Source organism: Heterocephalus glaber, unplaced genomic scaffold (assembly GCF_053883595.1).
Source record: "Heterocephalus glaber isolate CG9 unplaced genomic scaffold, H.glaber_assembly_v1.0 deba00001523, whole genome shotgun sequence".
In the NCBI taxonomy this organism is placed as follows: Eukaryota; Metazoa; Chordata; class Mammalia; order Rodentia; family Bathyergidae; genus Heterocephalus; species Heterocephalus glaber.
In genome coordinates, this window is record NW_028258327.1 from 30407345 (window position 1) to 30425617 (window position 18273).

General features: G+C 40.5%; 2 protein-coding genes across 4 annotated transcripts in view; both read left to right on the plus strand.

The window, feature by feature from the left end:
• Paqr8 (progestin and adipoQ receptor family member 8) overlaps positions 1 to 17625 on the plus strand; it is a 41388-nt gene extending 23763 nt beyond the window's left edge. For 2 of the 3 annotated variants that reach the window (XM_004869039.4, XM_021247783.2), the window contains exon 2: positions 12997 to 17625. In XM_004869039.4, the coding sequence (XP_004869096.1) occupies positions 13015 to 14079 (1065 nt within the window). In that variant the 5' untranslated portion in view covers positions 12997 to 13014 and the 3' untranslated portion in view covers positions 14080 to 17625. Of the gene's footprint in view, positions 1 to 11207; positions 11335 to 12996 lie in introns of all 3 variants that reach the window. The other variant, XM_004869038.4, reaches the window with a different exon arrangement.
• Efhc1 (EF-hand domain containing 1) overlaps positions 1 to 18273 on the plus strand; it is a 126423-nt gene that overhangs the window by 25331 nt on the left and 82819 nt on the right. The gene's annotated exons all lie outside the window — the stretch shown is intronic.

Consider the following 18273-nt stretch of genomic DNA (forward strand, 5'->3'; position numbering starts at 1 on the left):
TTCCTTCTAGCTAGAAAATTAAAAGGCCATGTCTGGGTGCCCTCAGGAGAATGTACCTTATCAGCTGCAGAAGGATTAATGTTAACTTTAATGTTGCTAGGGAACGCAGCAATCTATGTAGTGCTTCAAGCTCCAGCTTCATTTGGTACCAGATTCTTCTGCTATAGGAAGGGCAATTCCAAGATTGATTTCTTGCTTACGGAAATCAGCAGCTGCCTTCAGGATTCACCTGGGCTGGCCCAGGTCCCGGCAGGTTTGCTCATCAGTGGAAGCTTCCTGCTGGCTGAAGACTAGATTCAGCTTCAGGACTGAAGCCAAACTCCACCTAATGAAGCCAGTCAGTACACTCTGATGGAAAAGTCCAGGGAGACTTCTATCCCTAGGCTTTAATTATCAGGAGTCTCAGACAGCAGAGCTTACCTTTACCCAAACAAATCTTAAAAGAAAAATAATCCTCAGGCAGCTGACCTGTTGACTGGCTTTAGACTGTTTAATGGGTTCTTCTAAATTTCCCAGCTCCTCTGAATTCTCCCACCTGACAGACAACACAGATGCTATTTATTCCATGGGATAGATGCCTTCTGTGTCTGTAATGGTTTGTTTTGAAAACAGTACCTGGTCAGGTGAGATTAGCTGACATGTGTGTGGGAGGAAAAGGAAGTGACAGCAGTCAGGAATTTTAGCCAAAGGGTTCCAGATGGAGCAAGAGAAAAAGACACTCAGAGGAACTGTGCTCTGCTTATCTTCCCACAGGAGCACAGCAGCAAATAAAGGTTGTCTTTTCTTTTCCTTGTTATGAATATTACAGGGAGCCATGGAGGAGAAGACTCAGAGGAGAGGTCACTGATCCCAAAAGGTGACACGCTCCTGCCATAGCTGTGGCACACAGGTGCACCTCACCTTTCTAATAGGCAGGGATCGGCCCATGCCACAAACACACGTGGTCTGGAATGATTTGCTTACTAGGGCCTTTGGGATTTGCATGCTGTGGGAAAACTCTCTTGACAATATTGTGTATAATACAAGCTTTCCCAATTTCAGAGAACAGGATTGCTGCATTAATATATGTGACCTTTTTTTACTCCCTGTAATGTCCCATAACCATTAGTTTACGTTATAGCAAATATAGTCACTTTACTCTTAATAATTTTAATCATACTATGGTATGCTAACTAGTCAAATTCAAGATCCACAGAGTAATGAACATATGTATGTATTTCTCTATAATGCTTGATTGTTATTTGAGGAGTAAAAGTTTTTGTCAAAATTTTTCTAAATTTTGTTGACTATAAACCTTCAGATTAAAGAAGTTCAATGAATCCCAAACAAAATAAACTTTAAAAATCATGCAAAGTCAATCCCTATATTGTTTATAAATAGATACAAATGATAAGATCAATAAATAGCAAAGGCAAGGTTTACCAAAATTTGGGATAGTGATTATGAGGACTGGAAGTTTATTTGGTAAAATACATTTACTAGTTTTACTAGTTTTTGCATATTTATATCAAAAATCCCTATCTGCGGAATAACAACACCTTATTTTTCCAATTGCAAAATTAAAGATTCATTGTTTTAAAAACAGTCCAATAACTGTATCTGCCCCAGAAGTAACATTCCCTATAACCCACTTCCTATCAACAGCAATAATGGGAGGGGACCAACAGATGGAGGGAAGGGGGAGGGAGGAGAAGGGAATGGGACATAAAAAGAGTTAAGATGAGCCATGTACATGTACTAATAAAAATTTTAAAAATAGCAATATTGTTCAGATGATATGCACATCTATAATCTTGCTGTACTATATTTAAATGTTTACAGAAATAGGACATATACTTTTACTCTGCTTTTTCCTTGCAACAATGTTTTTCATTTATTTAACAAATCTTTTTGAGCATGTCTGATGTACAAGTCAGTGTTCTAAATGCAGGGAGATCTCAGAAAATACAGCATATATATATGCATGTATATCTTTCCATAAATTTAAATGTACTACATAATTATTTCATAAGGACATAAACTTCTATTGCATAGATATAGTGTAATTTTCTCAATCAGATCTTCCATTTGGGATGTTGAGATACTGTCACATTTTCCTAAATATAAATTGAGCTCTGGTGAATACAAATCCATGTTGAAATTATCTCTGCTGGTGATGCTACTCTTTAAAATATGACTTGGTAAACAGTGATAGGATTCTTGGCACAAGTGGCTACAAAGATCAGTGTGGGCCCAGCAGTCTCTCACTTGATGGATGACTGTGGAGGATCCTGGAGGCAGTTGAGATTGTTTCCAGCTCCACTGCTATCTCAAAGTCAGGTCAAAGCATGGCTGTAGTCCTTAGAAATGTACATCATGTCGTCCTTTTGGCTGCTGCTCCTTCTCACCCATTTATGGTTATGCAATGACCTGTGAAGCTGGTCTTCTGGGATTTTTGGAAAGCATTTTTTCTCCCTTTGTTGAGAATTCCTGTTTTTTGTTCTCTGTCCAATGGTCAGCAGGCCACCTTCCTGCCATGTGTATGAGTCCTAAACACAGTAACATGAGGTAATGTCCTAGGATCTGTTTGTTGGTGATTCCAGTACCCTGTTTGATGTTCAGTACAAAGCAAAACATAACCTAAGTGAATTATAAAACTTGGCAGTAGTAGAGCTTATGTAGATTGTACCCTCAGTTTATGGAAAAGGACGCTGAGGTACAGAGAGGTCAGTGACTTTTCTTTTAAGTCACAGTTAGTTGTAGAGCTGGAACTAGAAGTTAGGACTTCTAATTTCTTTTTCTTTTTCTGGATTTTTGTGACAGGGTCTTATTTTGTAGTTCAGGATGGCCTTGAACTCACTCTATGGCCTCAGCCTCATGGCACTCCTCCTGCCTCAGCCTCCCAAGTGCTGGGATGACTGGCACGCTCCACCACATCCAGCCTTGACTTCTCATTTCTTATCCAGTGTTCATCCCAGGGAGTCAAGTATTTCAAGTCTGGTAGGATCACGTAAGATCCTTGTAATGGGTTAGGGAACGCCACTGCTTTGGAACACATCTATGTGGCCACCAGTTAAAATGTCCTCTTACCAAACTATGTGAGTTTCCCAACTTTGTTGATCTGGTGGAGGCTTTTCAGGCAGTTTTTAAAGGAGTGGAGTAGTGATTAAAATCAGCTGGGTCCTAGACTACCAGCTCATGGAGGTCATCTATAAGTATGATGTTTCCTTTTATGGTTTTAAGGTCTTCTTCCACCTGAAGTGAGTTATTTAAGGTGGAAGTTGCTTTAGTTTCCAGCCATAAGAAGATTGAGGGCTCTGTAGTTTTGAAGGACTATTGTAGTTAAAGAACTTAAAGACTTATTATGTCTCTATAGCTACCACTATGGCTTTTTTAAGCCTCATTGAACCATGATAGTCCTAAGTTACAGGCATAGCTGTCAGCAGGGGTCAGGGTAGTTCTTGGAGCCCCCTTTTTTAATATAGCCTGTATTATTATTTTTTTATGTATCTTTTTAGTTATACTTGTCTGCCAGGTGTTTAAGACCAAATCAAAGTGAGACCTGTGTTAATTAAAATTATTCTCTCACCATTTGACCCAGCTATTCCCCTGCTGGGTATCTTCCCCACAGAATTAAAAGAATCATACCACAGTGATATATGTGCACCTATGTTCATAGCAGCACAATTTGTAATAGCTAAAATTTAGAAGCAGCCTAGTTGTCCATCAACTGGAGACCGGATAAAGAAAATGTGTTTTTTTTCTAAAACGGAGTACTACTCAGCCATAAAAATGAGAAATTAGAGACATTTATAGCTAAGTGGATGCACATTGAGGTGATACTCGTAAGTGAAATAAATAGGACACACATGTGTAAATACCGAATAGTTTCTCTAGTATGAGAAACTGAAAGCGTAAATATGGACTAAAAGGTATAATAGATAATGTGAAATAGGAAGAAAAGGGGCAAAGGGGAAGGGGAAGTGGGAGGGGTAGGGGAAAGGAAAGAAGGGAATGGAATTAATATGAGAAAATGAAAAAATGGAAACAAAGTCTTTGTAAATAGGGAGGGCTGGAACGGTTGAAGGGAGGGCAGGGGAAGGGGTAAAAATAAGAACCAAGAGAGATTATGTAAAGGTGTAAATTTCCAATGATGAATGTCATTATATTGTGTACCTAAAATGTACCAATAAAATAATATTAAAAATATTATTCTCTCACCAGATGTGGTGATGCATGCCTGTAATCCCAGCACTTAGGAGGCTGAGGTAGAAGGATTGCTTCAAGTTCAAGGCCAGCCTGGGCTATACAGCAAGACCTTGTCTCAAAAAAAAACAAAAAAATTATTCTCTCTTTCTCTCCGTACATTCTCAGGAATGTGAACAAGAACTCATCCATATTCTGGAAAGGTGTTGTAGCCCAACTCAGTGGGGACAGGTACTAGGGACCCTTCCAGACCTTATATGATTAATCTCTTCATCTGGCTGTTTATTTGTGTCCTATAAAATAAACCAGTAAACATAAGTATTTTTCCTGAGTTCTGTGAGCCTCTCTAGCAAATGAATCAAGCCTAAAGAGAAGGATCATAGAAACCCCCACTTGAAGCTGGTCGGTCAGAAGTTTTAGCAGCCCAGACTTGCAACTAGCATCAAAATGAGGGAGGGCAGTCTTATGACTGAGACCTCAGCTGGTGAGATCTGATACCATCCTTCACAATGAAACTGGATTAGAGGATGCCTAGCTGGTGTCTGCTGTAAAGTGCTCATTTGCTGGTGGGGAGGAAACTGCTACACATTTGGGGATCACAGAAGTGAAGTGTTATGACTGTATAGTAGTAGAAAGTGGGGTTTTTTTTTCTCTCTATCCTCAGGATATTCAACATATTTTCACTGTTTTCATGGGATCACAATAATCACCAGAAACATGTCATTTCATTGTTTTATTTAACATTACTGAAAGGAAAGTGTATTCTAAGTAGCTTTCTTCAGTCTAAGCTAAATAATAAAAACCAAAGCTTAAGAATACTCAGTTTAGGGCATGGTGGCATAGTGCCTGTAATCCCAGCACTTGGGAAACTGAGGCAGGAGGATTGCCAGGAGTTCGAGGCCAGCCTAGGCTACACAGTGAGTTCAAGGCTAGCCTGAACTACAAAGCAAGACCCTGTCTCAAAAAAACACCAAAAAACTGAATTTAGGGAATTTTAGGGGACTGGAGTGAGGTGGGAAGAAGAGGAGGGGGAGGGAACATAAAAAGAATTAAGGTGTGCTATATACATGTACCAACTCGACAGTGAATGTAACTGCAAACATGTGCTGATAAATTTATGACCAAAAAAAAGTGAAAGGGAAAAAGAGAATACAGTACTCTGTTTGAGTTGGGTGTGATGGTGCATACCTGTAATCCAAGCTCTCTGGGAGGCTGAGGCAGGATTTTTGCAGGTTTGAGCCCAACCTGAGAAAATTAACAACTTACTGAGACCTTTTCACAAAATAAAAAATGCAAAAAGGATTAGGAATGTAGCTCATTGCATAGGCCCTGGATTCAATATCCACTACTGCCAAAAATAAAACAAATTTAATGCTGTGATTTTCTTTTATTTTTTGTTGTTTTGAGACAAGGTCTTACAATTTAGCTCAGGCTGATCTTGAACTTGCAATCCTCCTGCCTCACTCAGCCTCTGAGTGCTGGGATACATGTGCCACCATGCCTGGCCATAGTTTTCTTATTGCTGTGAATATTTTCTCCAGTTTTCCTGAATTTTATTTTTTTTCTAAATACTCTGAAAGAGACTCCTAAGGTAAAGCTTTAAGACTGGATCCCTACACAGTTCAAGTTGTGAGGTAATATTTTATGACTTTTTATAAATAAATGAATTCATGGTATACTTTTTGTACTCAATAAATAGAACTTCAATTCTAATTCCATTATATATTGAGTCTAACTAAAAATGCTGAATGCATGGGCTCTGAATTCAATCCGAAGCACTACACACACACACACACACACACACACACACACACACACACACATCTTTAAAGGAGAGTTAGAGGAGGAAGATGGCAAGGATTACTTGAAGTCTAACCAAAAAAAAAATTCATTTCTTTTTAATTTTCAAAAATTGCACTAAAATCACTTATAAGGTAAAAAAATATATGCAGTTGGCCCTTGGTGTCTGTGGGGGATTTGTTCCAGGCCCTCCACAGCCTCTAAAAATACCAGAATTTGAAGATGCTCACATTCCTTTATAAATGATATAGTATTTGCATATAACCTATGCACATCTCCTATATTCTTTAAATCATTTCTAGATTGTTTATAATACCTAATACAGAGTTCTCAAATTTTTTTTAAATTCAGTTAATTCAGTCTGTGGATGGAGGACCCATGGATAGAGACGGCCAACTGTGCATATGCATGTGTGTGAGAAAAGGGTATACATGACTCTAAGTCATATCCTCCAGTGAGTTCTTTATTCCATAAATTACTAGAATTCCAGTGTTCATGTTTTGCCTTTCCAAAGTACTAGTACACTACTGTCCATTTTATTATTATTTATTCTTTTTGTTTTCCCAGAGAAGTGAATAGATAGTGTCACTGGACAGTGTTCCAAGGAGGCCCCCAGAGTGGAGGTGAGGAACCTAGATTCACTCCACTAAAGGGCAGATTGAGGTTCCCTGACTTCCATCACAGAAAAAGAATATTTAGGATATATCAGTAAGAGGCATAAAGGGATTTATTATGCAGAATTTTAAAAGCACACACTCAAAGAATAGAGTGCCGGCTCTCAAAAGGGAAAGAGAGGTGCTTACAGCCTTGAATTGAGTATATTTATGGGGGATTTGGGGGTGAAAATCTCTAGAACTTATGAATCTATAGAAAGAGGGGGTTCAACAGATGAAAGGCCAGGCCCAGGGATTTAACACAGTGGCACCATGCCTACCTCGCAAGTGCAAGGTCCTGAGTTTGATCCCTGGTACAAAATAAAAAACAGATGAAAGGCCACAGCTCTTTCTGCAGGGGAGTGGAGTAATGGCCTATTCACAGGTGTTAGAGCTGTAGCTCATCCATAAGGGAAAAGGCTATTTTACAGGTGAAAAAGAAATGGTCTATTCACGGTGAAAAAGAGCCATTTACAGATAAAAGGAAATGTCTGAAATTTATTGTGTCCTGTCTTAGTTACTTTTCTCTCATTGCTGAGACAAAAATACCAGACACCCAAAGTTAAAGGGGAAAGGGTTTATTTAGCTCACAGTTTGTAGAGGTTTCAGTCTATAATTGGCTGGCTCCAAGGCAGTGTCACAAGGCAGAGAAGCGTCACAGAGGAGAAACAGTTCATGGGGCCCACACTGTAGCAAAAGCAACAATGGGCCTTACAAGCATCTTTCTGCCCCTTTTATTTTATTCAGTCTAAGCATCTTTCTGCACTTTTTTAATATTAATCAGACTACTTAGGGCAGGTAGCACTCACACTCTTAATCCTAGGGCCCTTGGGCCTAACCCCACCATGAATCAATCACACACACTCTAGATTCAGACACCTCCGAAAAAGTATGAGTCTTTGGAAGAGATATCTAAACACAAGCCATAACAGTCTTTAAGGACCACAGGAATTTTTGACAAGGTTTATGTCCTTTAACTGCACTTTTCATTAAAAGTACAATTTTAGGGCTGGGGATTTAGCTCAGTGGTTTCACCGCCTGCTGCACAAGCGCAAGGACCCGAGTTCAATCCCCGGTACCAAAAAAAAGTACAATTTTAAAATTACAATTTTCCTCTTCTCCTTTTTACCTATCTTATTTCTCCTGTCCATCTTCAATAGGAAATCACCTCCTCCAACCCACCTTTTAAAAGAGAAAAATGACACTCTGTAGTTAAATGTTTGAGCATGGTCACACAGTTTAACAGAGTAGAGCAAATATTAACAGCCAGATTTCATTTCTTTTTCCTGTCAGTCTTTATTCAGTAGATAATCAATATGCCAGACATTATTTAAAACATAGGAACTTCTACACTAAACAATCTGTCCTAAAAGGAGCTGGTAGCTAATGGAGGAGTAATGGAATAAATCAATCATCATGGCTCTAGGAAAGAACAAATAGAGAGAAGCAAAGCTAGGAACTATAGGAGCTGGAAAGAGCCCTAACCCACTCTAAGGGCTAAGAAAGGCTTCCAGAGCTGGTAGTGGGGGCACATCCTGTAATCCCAGCACTCAGGTGACTGAGGTCGGCGGATCAGCCAGTGTGGGTAACATAGTTCAGGGCCAGCCTGAACTACACAGTAATACCTTGTCTCAAAAAACCAAAGGCAAATAAAAAAAGAAAGGCTTCCTGGAAGAGTTGGTTCCTAAGCAGAGTGAGTGTTGAATATGAGCTGGAGTTGCTGGGAAGAGAGAGTGGGAGGCACTCTGGAACAAGTCTCAGCATTATGATTCAGGCCTCAGGCCATGAAAACTGGGTTGGGGGGAGTATAGACTGACTAAGGAGGCTGGAATAAGGAAGTCAACAGAGAAAGGTCATGTTTGCATGGTAAGAGCTTACAGTTTCCACTTTAAACAAACAATGGTGAGCTTGGGAATACCACAATTGACAGGGATGGTGGGAGAAGAAAGTGGAGGCAGAGCCAGAAAGAAGAAGGCTTTGAGTAGCTGTGGGAATCCTGCAGAGCTCAAGGGAAATAAGCATTTAAAATGCCAAAACTTTCAGGGAAGAGAAATGATTCCCATTTTTCCTTCTGTAACATCAAACCTAAGCTTCCACTAATGCCACTGCCTTACCTAACTCTCTTCCTTATTTCTCAACAGCCCTTCTGCTGATGGACTCGCCAAAAAGCCACTCAATTCCCACGCTCATATTGTCAGTGGACAGGATCCAAGTGTTTCTAGCCATTTAGGCTCATATGCTTAGGTTCATTTGCTTGCTGCTGATGAAATCAAAGTGTTGCTATCCAAACTGGGCTGGTGTCTCACAAAGTCAAAGAATCAAATCATGGACAAAGGCAGTTAAGAGGAGTGTTTATTGGAAGTATAAGAAGAAAGAAAGATCCCAATAGTTGGGAGGGGACCTGAAAAAGGACTGCCAGAGTGGGCTCTCTAGGGTCTTTTATATTTAGATGGCCAGGTCTCTGGTCATAACAGGTCAAGGTGGGCTTAGCCTATGTAATTTAGGTATGGATTGTCCATGCTCTAACAGGACCTACAGAGAAACAGAGCATGTAGTGACCATGCACTCATCATACACCCTTGGGCCACTCAGGAGCCTTGCTGTGTAACAGAAGAAAGTAAAAGAGAAGGGGAATCAGCCTACAATGGTCCCTTTCCCTTGTTCTTACATTCCTTAGCTTAGTGATCTATATGGGTTGAGTTAACCCTTAACCTATATACCTGCTATTTTCTTTTAAGGCTGACCAGACTAATTCCATCTTAGGATCTGTCCTTTACTTGTTTTCTACTTATAACCTAACTGGCTATACTACCTATCACAAAAGGGGGCCATTTATTTTGGTGAAAAGGAGAAAGGATTTATTCTAAGCTATCTCCAAGGAGATGGAACGGCACATTTGCTTCAAATCACCATCTCACAGGTGTGTTAGGGTCTTTTGTAGCAAAGGACAGTGCAGAGAGAGACTACAATGAGACAATAGTTACGTTCAGGCTTGTTCCATCCCTTCCTGAACCTAGATCTCTCTCTCCCTTGCCTAGGGAAATGAAATTGGACTTGACCTCTTCATGCCAGCATGTGCAGACTCTATCTATTCATCTGGGCTGAGGAAAGGTGGAGGTAGCCATTTATGTCTTAGGCCTGAGAAAGTCTAGAGAAGTCACTTATCTCTAAAAGAAAAAAATGTAACTTCTAAAGTTCCATTTTGTGGTGCTGGTTACATAAGGAAGTCCCCCTGAGGAGGAACTGGGCACCTCAACTTGGCCTGGGCAGGACCTTGACTTAATACTGCAGAAAAGCAATTCAGGATGTGTCAGTGAGAGGTAAAGGCTGATTTATTAGGTAGACTTAGAAAGTAACGAAGAAAAAAAAGAAAGTAAGGGAGTATGGGAAGGACTTCATCTTGAGGAGCCAAAGGGGCAGAGCTCTGATGAAGAATAAGGTCAGTTTTAATAGAGGGGCTGAGGTGAGCTAGGGAATGGTTATTACCTCAGTTGGGGTCTTGGAAGGTCTGGAGAACTCATTACTTGAGAGGGCAATTTGGTCTCTATTAGATGATTGTTTCAGGCAGTCTCAGTTTTCAGGAGGTTCTGCTGGAATCCAAGGCTTAGGGCAATGACTAGAGACTTCTGCGTGCTCACTGATAGTTGAGTGTCTCTGTAAATCTCTGAACTTCATGTCTTCACTTTTGAAAGGCAATAAGTTATATAAATTTAGGGATAATCAACCCTGTATTACCAATTTTTACATGAATACTCCCTAAATGATTAATATGGCTATATGCAGACTTGTGCAAGGATCTGACTCAAAATTTTAAAGCAGTAAAGGAGGAAGATACAAATTCTGCTTTTAGTTACCTATTTGGGTATCAGCAAGCCCAAGTGAAAAGTCACTTTTGTTATTGTTTTGTCTTGCTTTATTTGTTGTTTTAATAGCAAAAGCAGTTTTCAAGTCCTTCACTGACTCAAAAGAAAACAAATCATGCTTTTAATGAGTAACAGGTTAATGGCCTAGGAACCTGTCATCTGTTCCTATGGTGGTCTCTGTCTCAGTATTTTGCTTCTTTCTTGAGATGTAACATCCTCTTTGTCTAAGCTCTATTCAGCCTTTCTGACCTAATACAAATCTATTTTTCCCATGGCTCCTCCAGCATGCTGTACTCTAGACAGACCTGTTTGTATTTCATGCAACTGCATGCCATCTGATGGTTTTGGCTGTCTTCTTACAAACTTCTTGGTATCAGGGGTCTTAGTTTATTTTTCCTCTGTGGCCTTTGTAGCCTGGAACAGTGTGAGCAAATAATCCTCACTCTTAAAAATCTTAGGTTGATCAAAATGATTGACTTGAACTTATACTGTTCATGAAGATTCTCAATGAAGATTTAAATTTCAAGTGTCCCAGAGTTGTTGTGAACCCTATGCAAGGGATATCATTCTGAGCTAAAAAATTATATTAGCTTGGGTGGCAGTGTGTCCAGACAAAGGCTAGGAGTGAGAGAGGGGTCTTTAGTGGCATCCACAAAGGCTGGAAGGGTGTGCCTGTATGATAATCAATATGTTTCCTCCAAAATAGGCTCAAACTTTGCAGTTGGCCCTTTGAAATCTATTTCTGGAAGCAATGACCACTCTGGGTTGGTGAAAGAAGGCCTGTTTTGGAAGGGAGAACAAGACCCCACTAGACTGTGGCTTCTGAATTTAATGTAAATAAAAGAATTGTGACTCATTACCATTGTTGTGGTTGTGAGGGAAGAGGTAGTTGTGAAGGAAAGGAAAAATAACCCCCTCTTTCTGACCACAAGTTTAAACTTTTCACATTCCTTCATTTCCAAAGGGAAATTTAAGTCCATTTCACACAGATAGAGGACTTACATCTTTGCAACATTTTCATTGCTGAGATAAGGAATCGTATTTTTAAAAAAATCAATATATGTTTGTGATATATAATAATAACTTTCATCTTGGGGAATTAATAAGTATACATATTGCATCTTGATCATTTTTACTTTCCCCTCTCCTCCCACTCCTCCTTCCCCTATCCTCGTTTCCTAGATCTCCTTCCCAGCTCCACAGAGCCTACCTTTCTGTTTTCTACTATCTCTCTTTCATTTTAATTTTTAAAAATATTTATATTTTGGGCCTCTCATATTAGAGAAACCATGTGATATTTAACCTTCACTGGTTTATTTCACTCAGCAGTATGGTCTCAAGGTGCATCCATTTTTCCAACAAATGATTCAGTTATCCCTCTTTATGGCTGAGTAGTACTTTATTGTATATATATTCCACAGTTTATCTATTCATCTTTTGATGAGCATATAGACCACTCCATAATTTAGCTACTGTGAGTTTTGCTGCTGTAAACATGGGTATGCATGCATCACTGTGACATGACTTTAACTCTTTTAGGAATGTACCCACAATAGGCATAGCTGGATCAAACGGAATTTCTAGTTTTAGTTTTTTGAAGACTCTCCATATTGATTTCCATAGTGGTTATCCTAGTTTACATTCCCACAAACAATGAAGAAGAGCTCCTTTTCCCCCACAACCTGGCCAGCATTTGTTGTCGAGTCCTTGATAGTTGAAGGTGACAGTGGTTGTGTCCCTGGACTATCAGGTCTCTCTGTGCATACAACAAAGAGGACAGAGATACTCAGGAGACTCAAAGACCAGTGTGACTGCATTTAATGGATAGCTTAAGATTAGGTGGGTGCTAAAGAAATAGAGGCTACCATTAGTATTATCAATATTCACAATTATTGTATTTCAGTATATTTATAATATTTCAATCCTGCCCAATGATTACTTTTTTTATTGCAATACTGTGGATTGAACCCAGGGCTTTCACACTGAGCTACATCCCCGGCACTTTTTTTTAATCTTTTTGTTTTTGACCCAGGGTCTTGTTAAGTCACTAAATTGCCCCAGCTGGGCTCCCACTTGCTATCTTCCTGCCTCAGCTTCCCTGTTGGGATAACAGACATTTGCTACCAAACCTGGCTTGTTGATTACATTTTAATAACATCTAGAAAACCCTATATCCTTCAAAAGTAGCCTTTATCACCTTTCAGATATCATTAAATCTTGTTTAGCACAAAATCATGCTAGAGTAGCTAACACTCTCATTTTACAAGATGTGCGTGTGCCTCTTCACATTGTCCAGGGTAGTGACACAGAATCAGAACACTGGGAGTCATGAGGGATGTTGTTCCAAATACCATCATTACATAGGTGAAGGAGACGCTACCCGCAGCTCTTTGCTTTCCCTTCCCGCACTAGAAATCCACGTTCCATTAAGATAAGACAGTCCCTTGGCCTTCTCACCTCAGTTTCGCCAACCTGCCTCTGCCTCTCTTCCTCAGGTGGCACCAGGCGCCGCCATGACGACCGCCATCTTGGAGCGCCTGAGCACACTGTCTGTGAGCGGGCCGCAGCTGCGCCGCCTGCCCAAGATCCTGGAGGGAGGCCTTCCCCAGATGCCTCGCACTGTCCCGGAGACCGACGTGCCCCAGCTCTTCCGAGAACCCTACATCCGCGCCGGCTACCGCCCCACAGGCCACGAGTGGCGCTACTATTTCCTCAGCCTCTTTCAGAAACACAACGAGGTGGTCAATGTCTGGACACACTTGCTGGCGGCCCTGGCCGTCCTGTTGCGATTCTGGGCCTTTGCTGAGGCTGTGGCCTTGCCCTGGACCTCCCCGCACTCCCTGCCCCTGCTCCTCTTTATCCTGTCCTCAATCACTTACCTCACGTGCAGCCTTCTGGCTCACCTGCTGCAGTCCAAGTCGGAGCTGTCCCACTACACCTTCTACTTCGTGGACTATGTTGGTGTCAGCGTTTACCAGTATGGCAGCGCCTTGGCGCACTTCTTCTACAGCTCTGACCAGGCCTGGTACGAGCGGTTCTGGCTTTTCTTCTTGCCAGCAGCTGCCTTCTGTGGCTGGTTATCTTGTGCTGGCTGTTGCTACGCCAAGTACCGTTACCGAAGGCCTTACCCAGTTATGAGGAAGATCTGTCAAGTGGTACCAGCAGGGCTGGCCTTCATCCTAGACATCAGCCCTGTGGCACACCGAGTGGCTCTCTGCCACCTGGCTGGCTGCCAGGAACAGGCAGCCTGGTACCACACCCTCCAGATCCTCTTCTTCCTGGTCAGCGCTTACTTCTTCTCCTGCCCAGTGCCTGAGAAGTACTTCCCCGGGTCCTGTGACATAGTGGGGCATGGGCATCAAATCTTCCATGCCTTTCTGTCTATCTGCACACTCTCACAGCTGGAGGCCATTCTCCTGGACTACCAGGGTAGACACGAGATCTTCTTACAGCGTCATAGCCCCACATCTGTCTACACAGCCTGCCTCTCCTTCTTCTTCTTGGCTGCCTGCAGTGCTGCCACTGCAGCCATTCTGAGGCACAAAATCAAGGCCAGACTGACCAAGAAAGAGTCCTGAGGTTTGCAGGTGGGGGCAAGGTATAGAGGTGATCCTTTGTGATTTGGGGAATACTTGATGCAACAATAGAAGTTGACTTTTCATTTTTAAGTGTTGATTTTTAAATCAATATGTATTTCCAAGGATACACTATGGCTGCAGCATTTCAAAGCCAAAGGATTCGAGAATTTTGTTGTTAATAAAAGAAATATTCCTTTTTCTTCTGGGTCTTGGCCTTACAAGGGAAGGTACCTTGGATAAGATTCATGAGACACAGAACTAGAAAGAACCATCTTCATGCCTGAAAATTTATCAGAATTCTCACGATGGATTCCAGAGGCAAGTCCTAGAACTAAATGGATAATAGAATTGGGCTGGGAAGTAAGTAGGGGGCTGGTCCTCATCCTACTGGAATAGCTGTACTGTGTTGATCTTTGGCAGTTGAACATATGAAGCTGAGGACCCTGTCTTATTTGGATTTCAGATTACCTTGGCTGGAAAAGTCACAATATTCAAGATGATTCAGTGAAACCCTTACACATAATGAATTACATGATTCATCTGACTTCTGGTCCCTACTGTCATCCATTGTTAACACCCTTTTCTCAGGACAACTGTCTGCCTGGTTGTTTACTCCCATCCTTATTTTGCATGATAATATAAAAGGACTATGAAGCAATTTTACTCTAGGAAATGCTTGGAGCCATGTAAGCATTCAGAAAGCTTATTCCATATAATGCCAATGTAAACGGTACTAGAAAGAACAGTGCCAAGAGCCACCAGGAGGCCCACCCACAGAGCATAGATATCCTTGCTCCATTTGTGTCATGGACCTTTCTGTTTTATACTGCAGACTGCAGGATTACTTGAGAGCTATTTTTCTCCGGTACCAGGGATCAAACTCAGGACCTTGCGCTTGTGAGGCAGGCGCAGTGCCACTGAGCTACAGCCCCAGCCCAAATTTAACATTGTTTTTCTGTTCTCCACTCATTCCTCCCACCCCGCCCCCAGTACCAGGGATTGAACTCAGGACCTTGCACTTTCGAGGCAGGTGAGGCACCACTGAGCTACATCCCCAGCGCCTTGAGAGCTATTAAATAGAGCTGCCTTACAGGCCAGTAGATATGGGGGTTGCACCAGGGATCTGCAGATTTGACTAGCATGTTTAAAACACCTTTAATAGGGTAAACTTGTTCTAAGTGTTCTCTGGGGGATCTGATTACTTCAAGAGGAACTTAAGGTCAAGTCTTCTATGTAGATGCTGCCCCATGAAGGACCAACCTACCTAGCCCAATACAGGGTTCTCAGTCAAGCAGTTCTGCCTCAGTTTAGAGCAGAAACCTTAAAATAGTTAAGTCCTGGGACAAGCAAATATGTATGCTCACTATGGTTGGTCCCTGAAGCCTCCTTTGAGTAGGAATGAGTGAATTAGGCGTCCTGCAGCCAGAGTGTTCTGTTTGTAACATTGCTGCCCAGCAGCTTCTGTGGGATAGGTGGTACTTGCAGTTAATGTGTTCTGGCCACACAGCCCCCTCTAAGAACTGACTTCTGCACTAATCCAGCGAAAACAGCTGCATCAAAGAAAGGGCTGAGGAGCCCTCTCTTCACAGGCTAGGTTTCCCAGCAGTATAACATCCCTGTTTACTAAGAAATGGAAGTGGCTTGTTTTAACTTCCAGTTTGATGAGCCTCCTCTATTATGAAATTACTTTGTTGTCTTCAAATTTTTGTGCTTTTTTTTTCTTTGAGAGATTGGTGAGTTTTGTGCCTTATAAATGGAAATGTATGAACACTTTAATATATGCATATATGGAACTTTTTGTTTAGAGTTATTGAGATAGAAAAAATTGTTGTCTAACCAATGACTGAAAGAAACTTCAGAAAGTTATAATTATTTATCAATCAAGACTTTTGATCTGTATTTTAGCAAAAAACGTCACCTGAAGATGTCCTATAATCTTTAAATCAAGAAAGCATGTATCCTGTCAGTTACATTGTTTTGCTATATGAATTTCTTGTTAGTCCTCAAATGGCTGAACTTTTTATGCTACCTAAGTGTCTTACACAAGTTTCTGGTTGTCTAGGCCAAATTTACAGCAAATAAAGTTAACAAAACTGAACTGGGTTGAACTGAACGAAGTATATGTGCTGCTCAAGTGAGCATGTACTAAACGAAGTTATAGGGGAAATGTGAAAACATTTCACATAGAGGGTCAATTTAAAATGGGGATCTGACAAAATTTATAGTTTTTGTTACTATGAATTAAAAAACTTCTTTAAAAAACTGATGGGAGAAGTGAGAGAAAAACAAAGGGAGGGAGGTGTGAAACAAGCTTTTGAATATAAATAACTATGGTGGTATTGGTGGGCAGAAATCATTAGATCATATCGTCCAGATTTTTGTTTGTTTTAAGACAATGTAGCTTGTCACTTGTAGTCCAGGGTGGCCCTGAACTTGTGATCCTGCCCCAGCTTCCCCAGTGCTAGGATTATAGGCATGTGCCACCATATCCGGCATTCATCCAGATGTTTTTTAGAAGAGACAACAGGACCTAGATAGTGACCCTCAAGTGCATCCACAAATCCTTGCCAGTCTACACACTACTAATGCTGGTCTAGGGCACCGTAAGTACAGAAAGAAGCACTAAACTTCGAGATACTGCCATACAATTTTTATATACTTACACAAGTATTGCCTCAAATGACTGGAATTTAAAAGAAAGGAAGAAAGAAAAAAGAAAGTTGTTTAATAATAGGTAATTAAGAAGCATTGAGGTAGGAAACCATATGTTCCCAAAATACTAGTATCTCATTAGAAATGTAGAAACAAGTGCAGTTGTTAAATTACTCAGACTTTTTTAGGGGGAGGGGTAATACTCCTTTTAAAACATTTTAATTAAAATAAGTGTATCAGTAAGGGACACCCTAATTAGTTTAAAAGGAACAATTAAGAATTTTGTAAAGGAGATGGTCATCTTACTCTACCATAGCCTCTCCAACAATTGACATCTACTAGAAATTCTGATTATCTTTCCCTGTCTCCCTCTCTTAATTAAGGCTTTCAACCTATTAAATGTGAATGCTTCTGATTAAAATGTAAGTCATTTATATCTTTGGGTGAATAAAATTCTGATGATTTGTATGAGGCATTACTTAGGATAGGGAGTGGAGATAGCAGGACAGTAAACTAGGAACACAGGTGTCTATTTAATTCCTTCCTGTCTAGTTCTTCCTGAACTGTATTTGCTGATGAGCTGATTTAAATTAAATGGTTTTTTTAAATGGTAGAGTTTCATTTCCAATTTTGACTGGAAGTATCTCAACAATGTTGAAAGAGTCACACACTGGAAGCTTGAAATAGGAGTATGGGGACATTAAAGAAGGTAGTTTATCCCTGGCTTTGTTGCCTACTTCTTGATAAATCGTACCTTAATTATTGAAAACATTAGGTTCTTTGGTTACTGCTTGTTGTTTCAAATGAATCCTCCAGATGGCGATCATGTATTTCTCAGGGCACAGCCATTGTCCCCCCCCCAAGCTTCTCCCTATTAAAATTGTACCACTCTTGTGTTTTGCTTGATTGCTTGGCACAGAAAAGGTGGAAATATTTTCTTTCCCTATAAATCTACTTACACAAATAACTATTAAGTGGATTTTTTATTGAGATTGTTGTAGTGTTGATAGTTTAAAGAAACAGCTACCTTTTTTGACCAGATCCTTGACAAGGATCACCTTGATAAAGCTCATCCTAAAGAAAGATTTTATTTAGACAAAGATTGCCAGGAGAAGGAGGTCAGGATACATTTTAGATGAAAAAGCATTAAAGCTTTTTTTTTTTTTTGGTACCAGGAATCAAACTCGGATCCTTGGTCTTGCCGGGCAGACAGTGGAACCACTGAGCTAAATCCCCAGCCCAACATTAAAGCTTTTTAAAAAGTTTCTAAAAAAAAAAATTTTTTTTTAAAGTCTCTATACCCAGCCCCCCCCCGCAAAATACACACACACATCCTAATCCCTACCTATGAGTAGAATAAACTGCCCCTTAAAAAGCCATGGAGTTGGTTTCTCTGAGGATTTCAATCTAATTGAATAAATGTGTCTAGTTTCACAAGCAATAGCATTAAAGATATCAAAATTTTGAATTGATGGGCTACAATTTTAAATTAAAAATTGTGAATTATACTATAAGTCTACTATAACAAGTACTATAAAACAT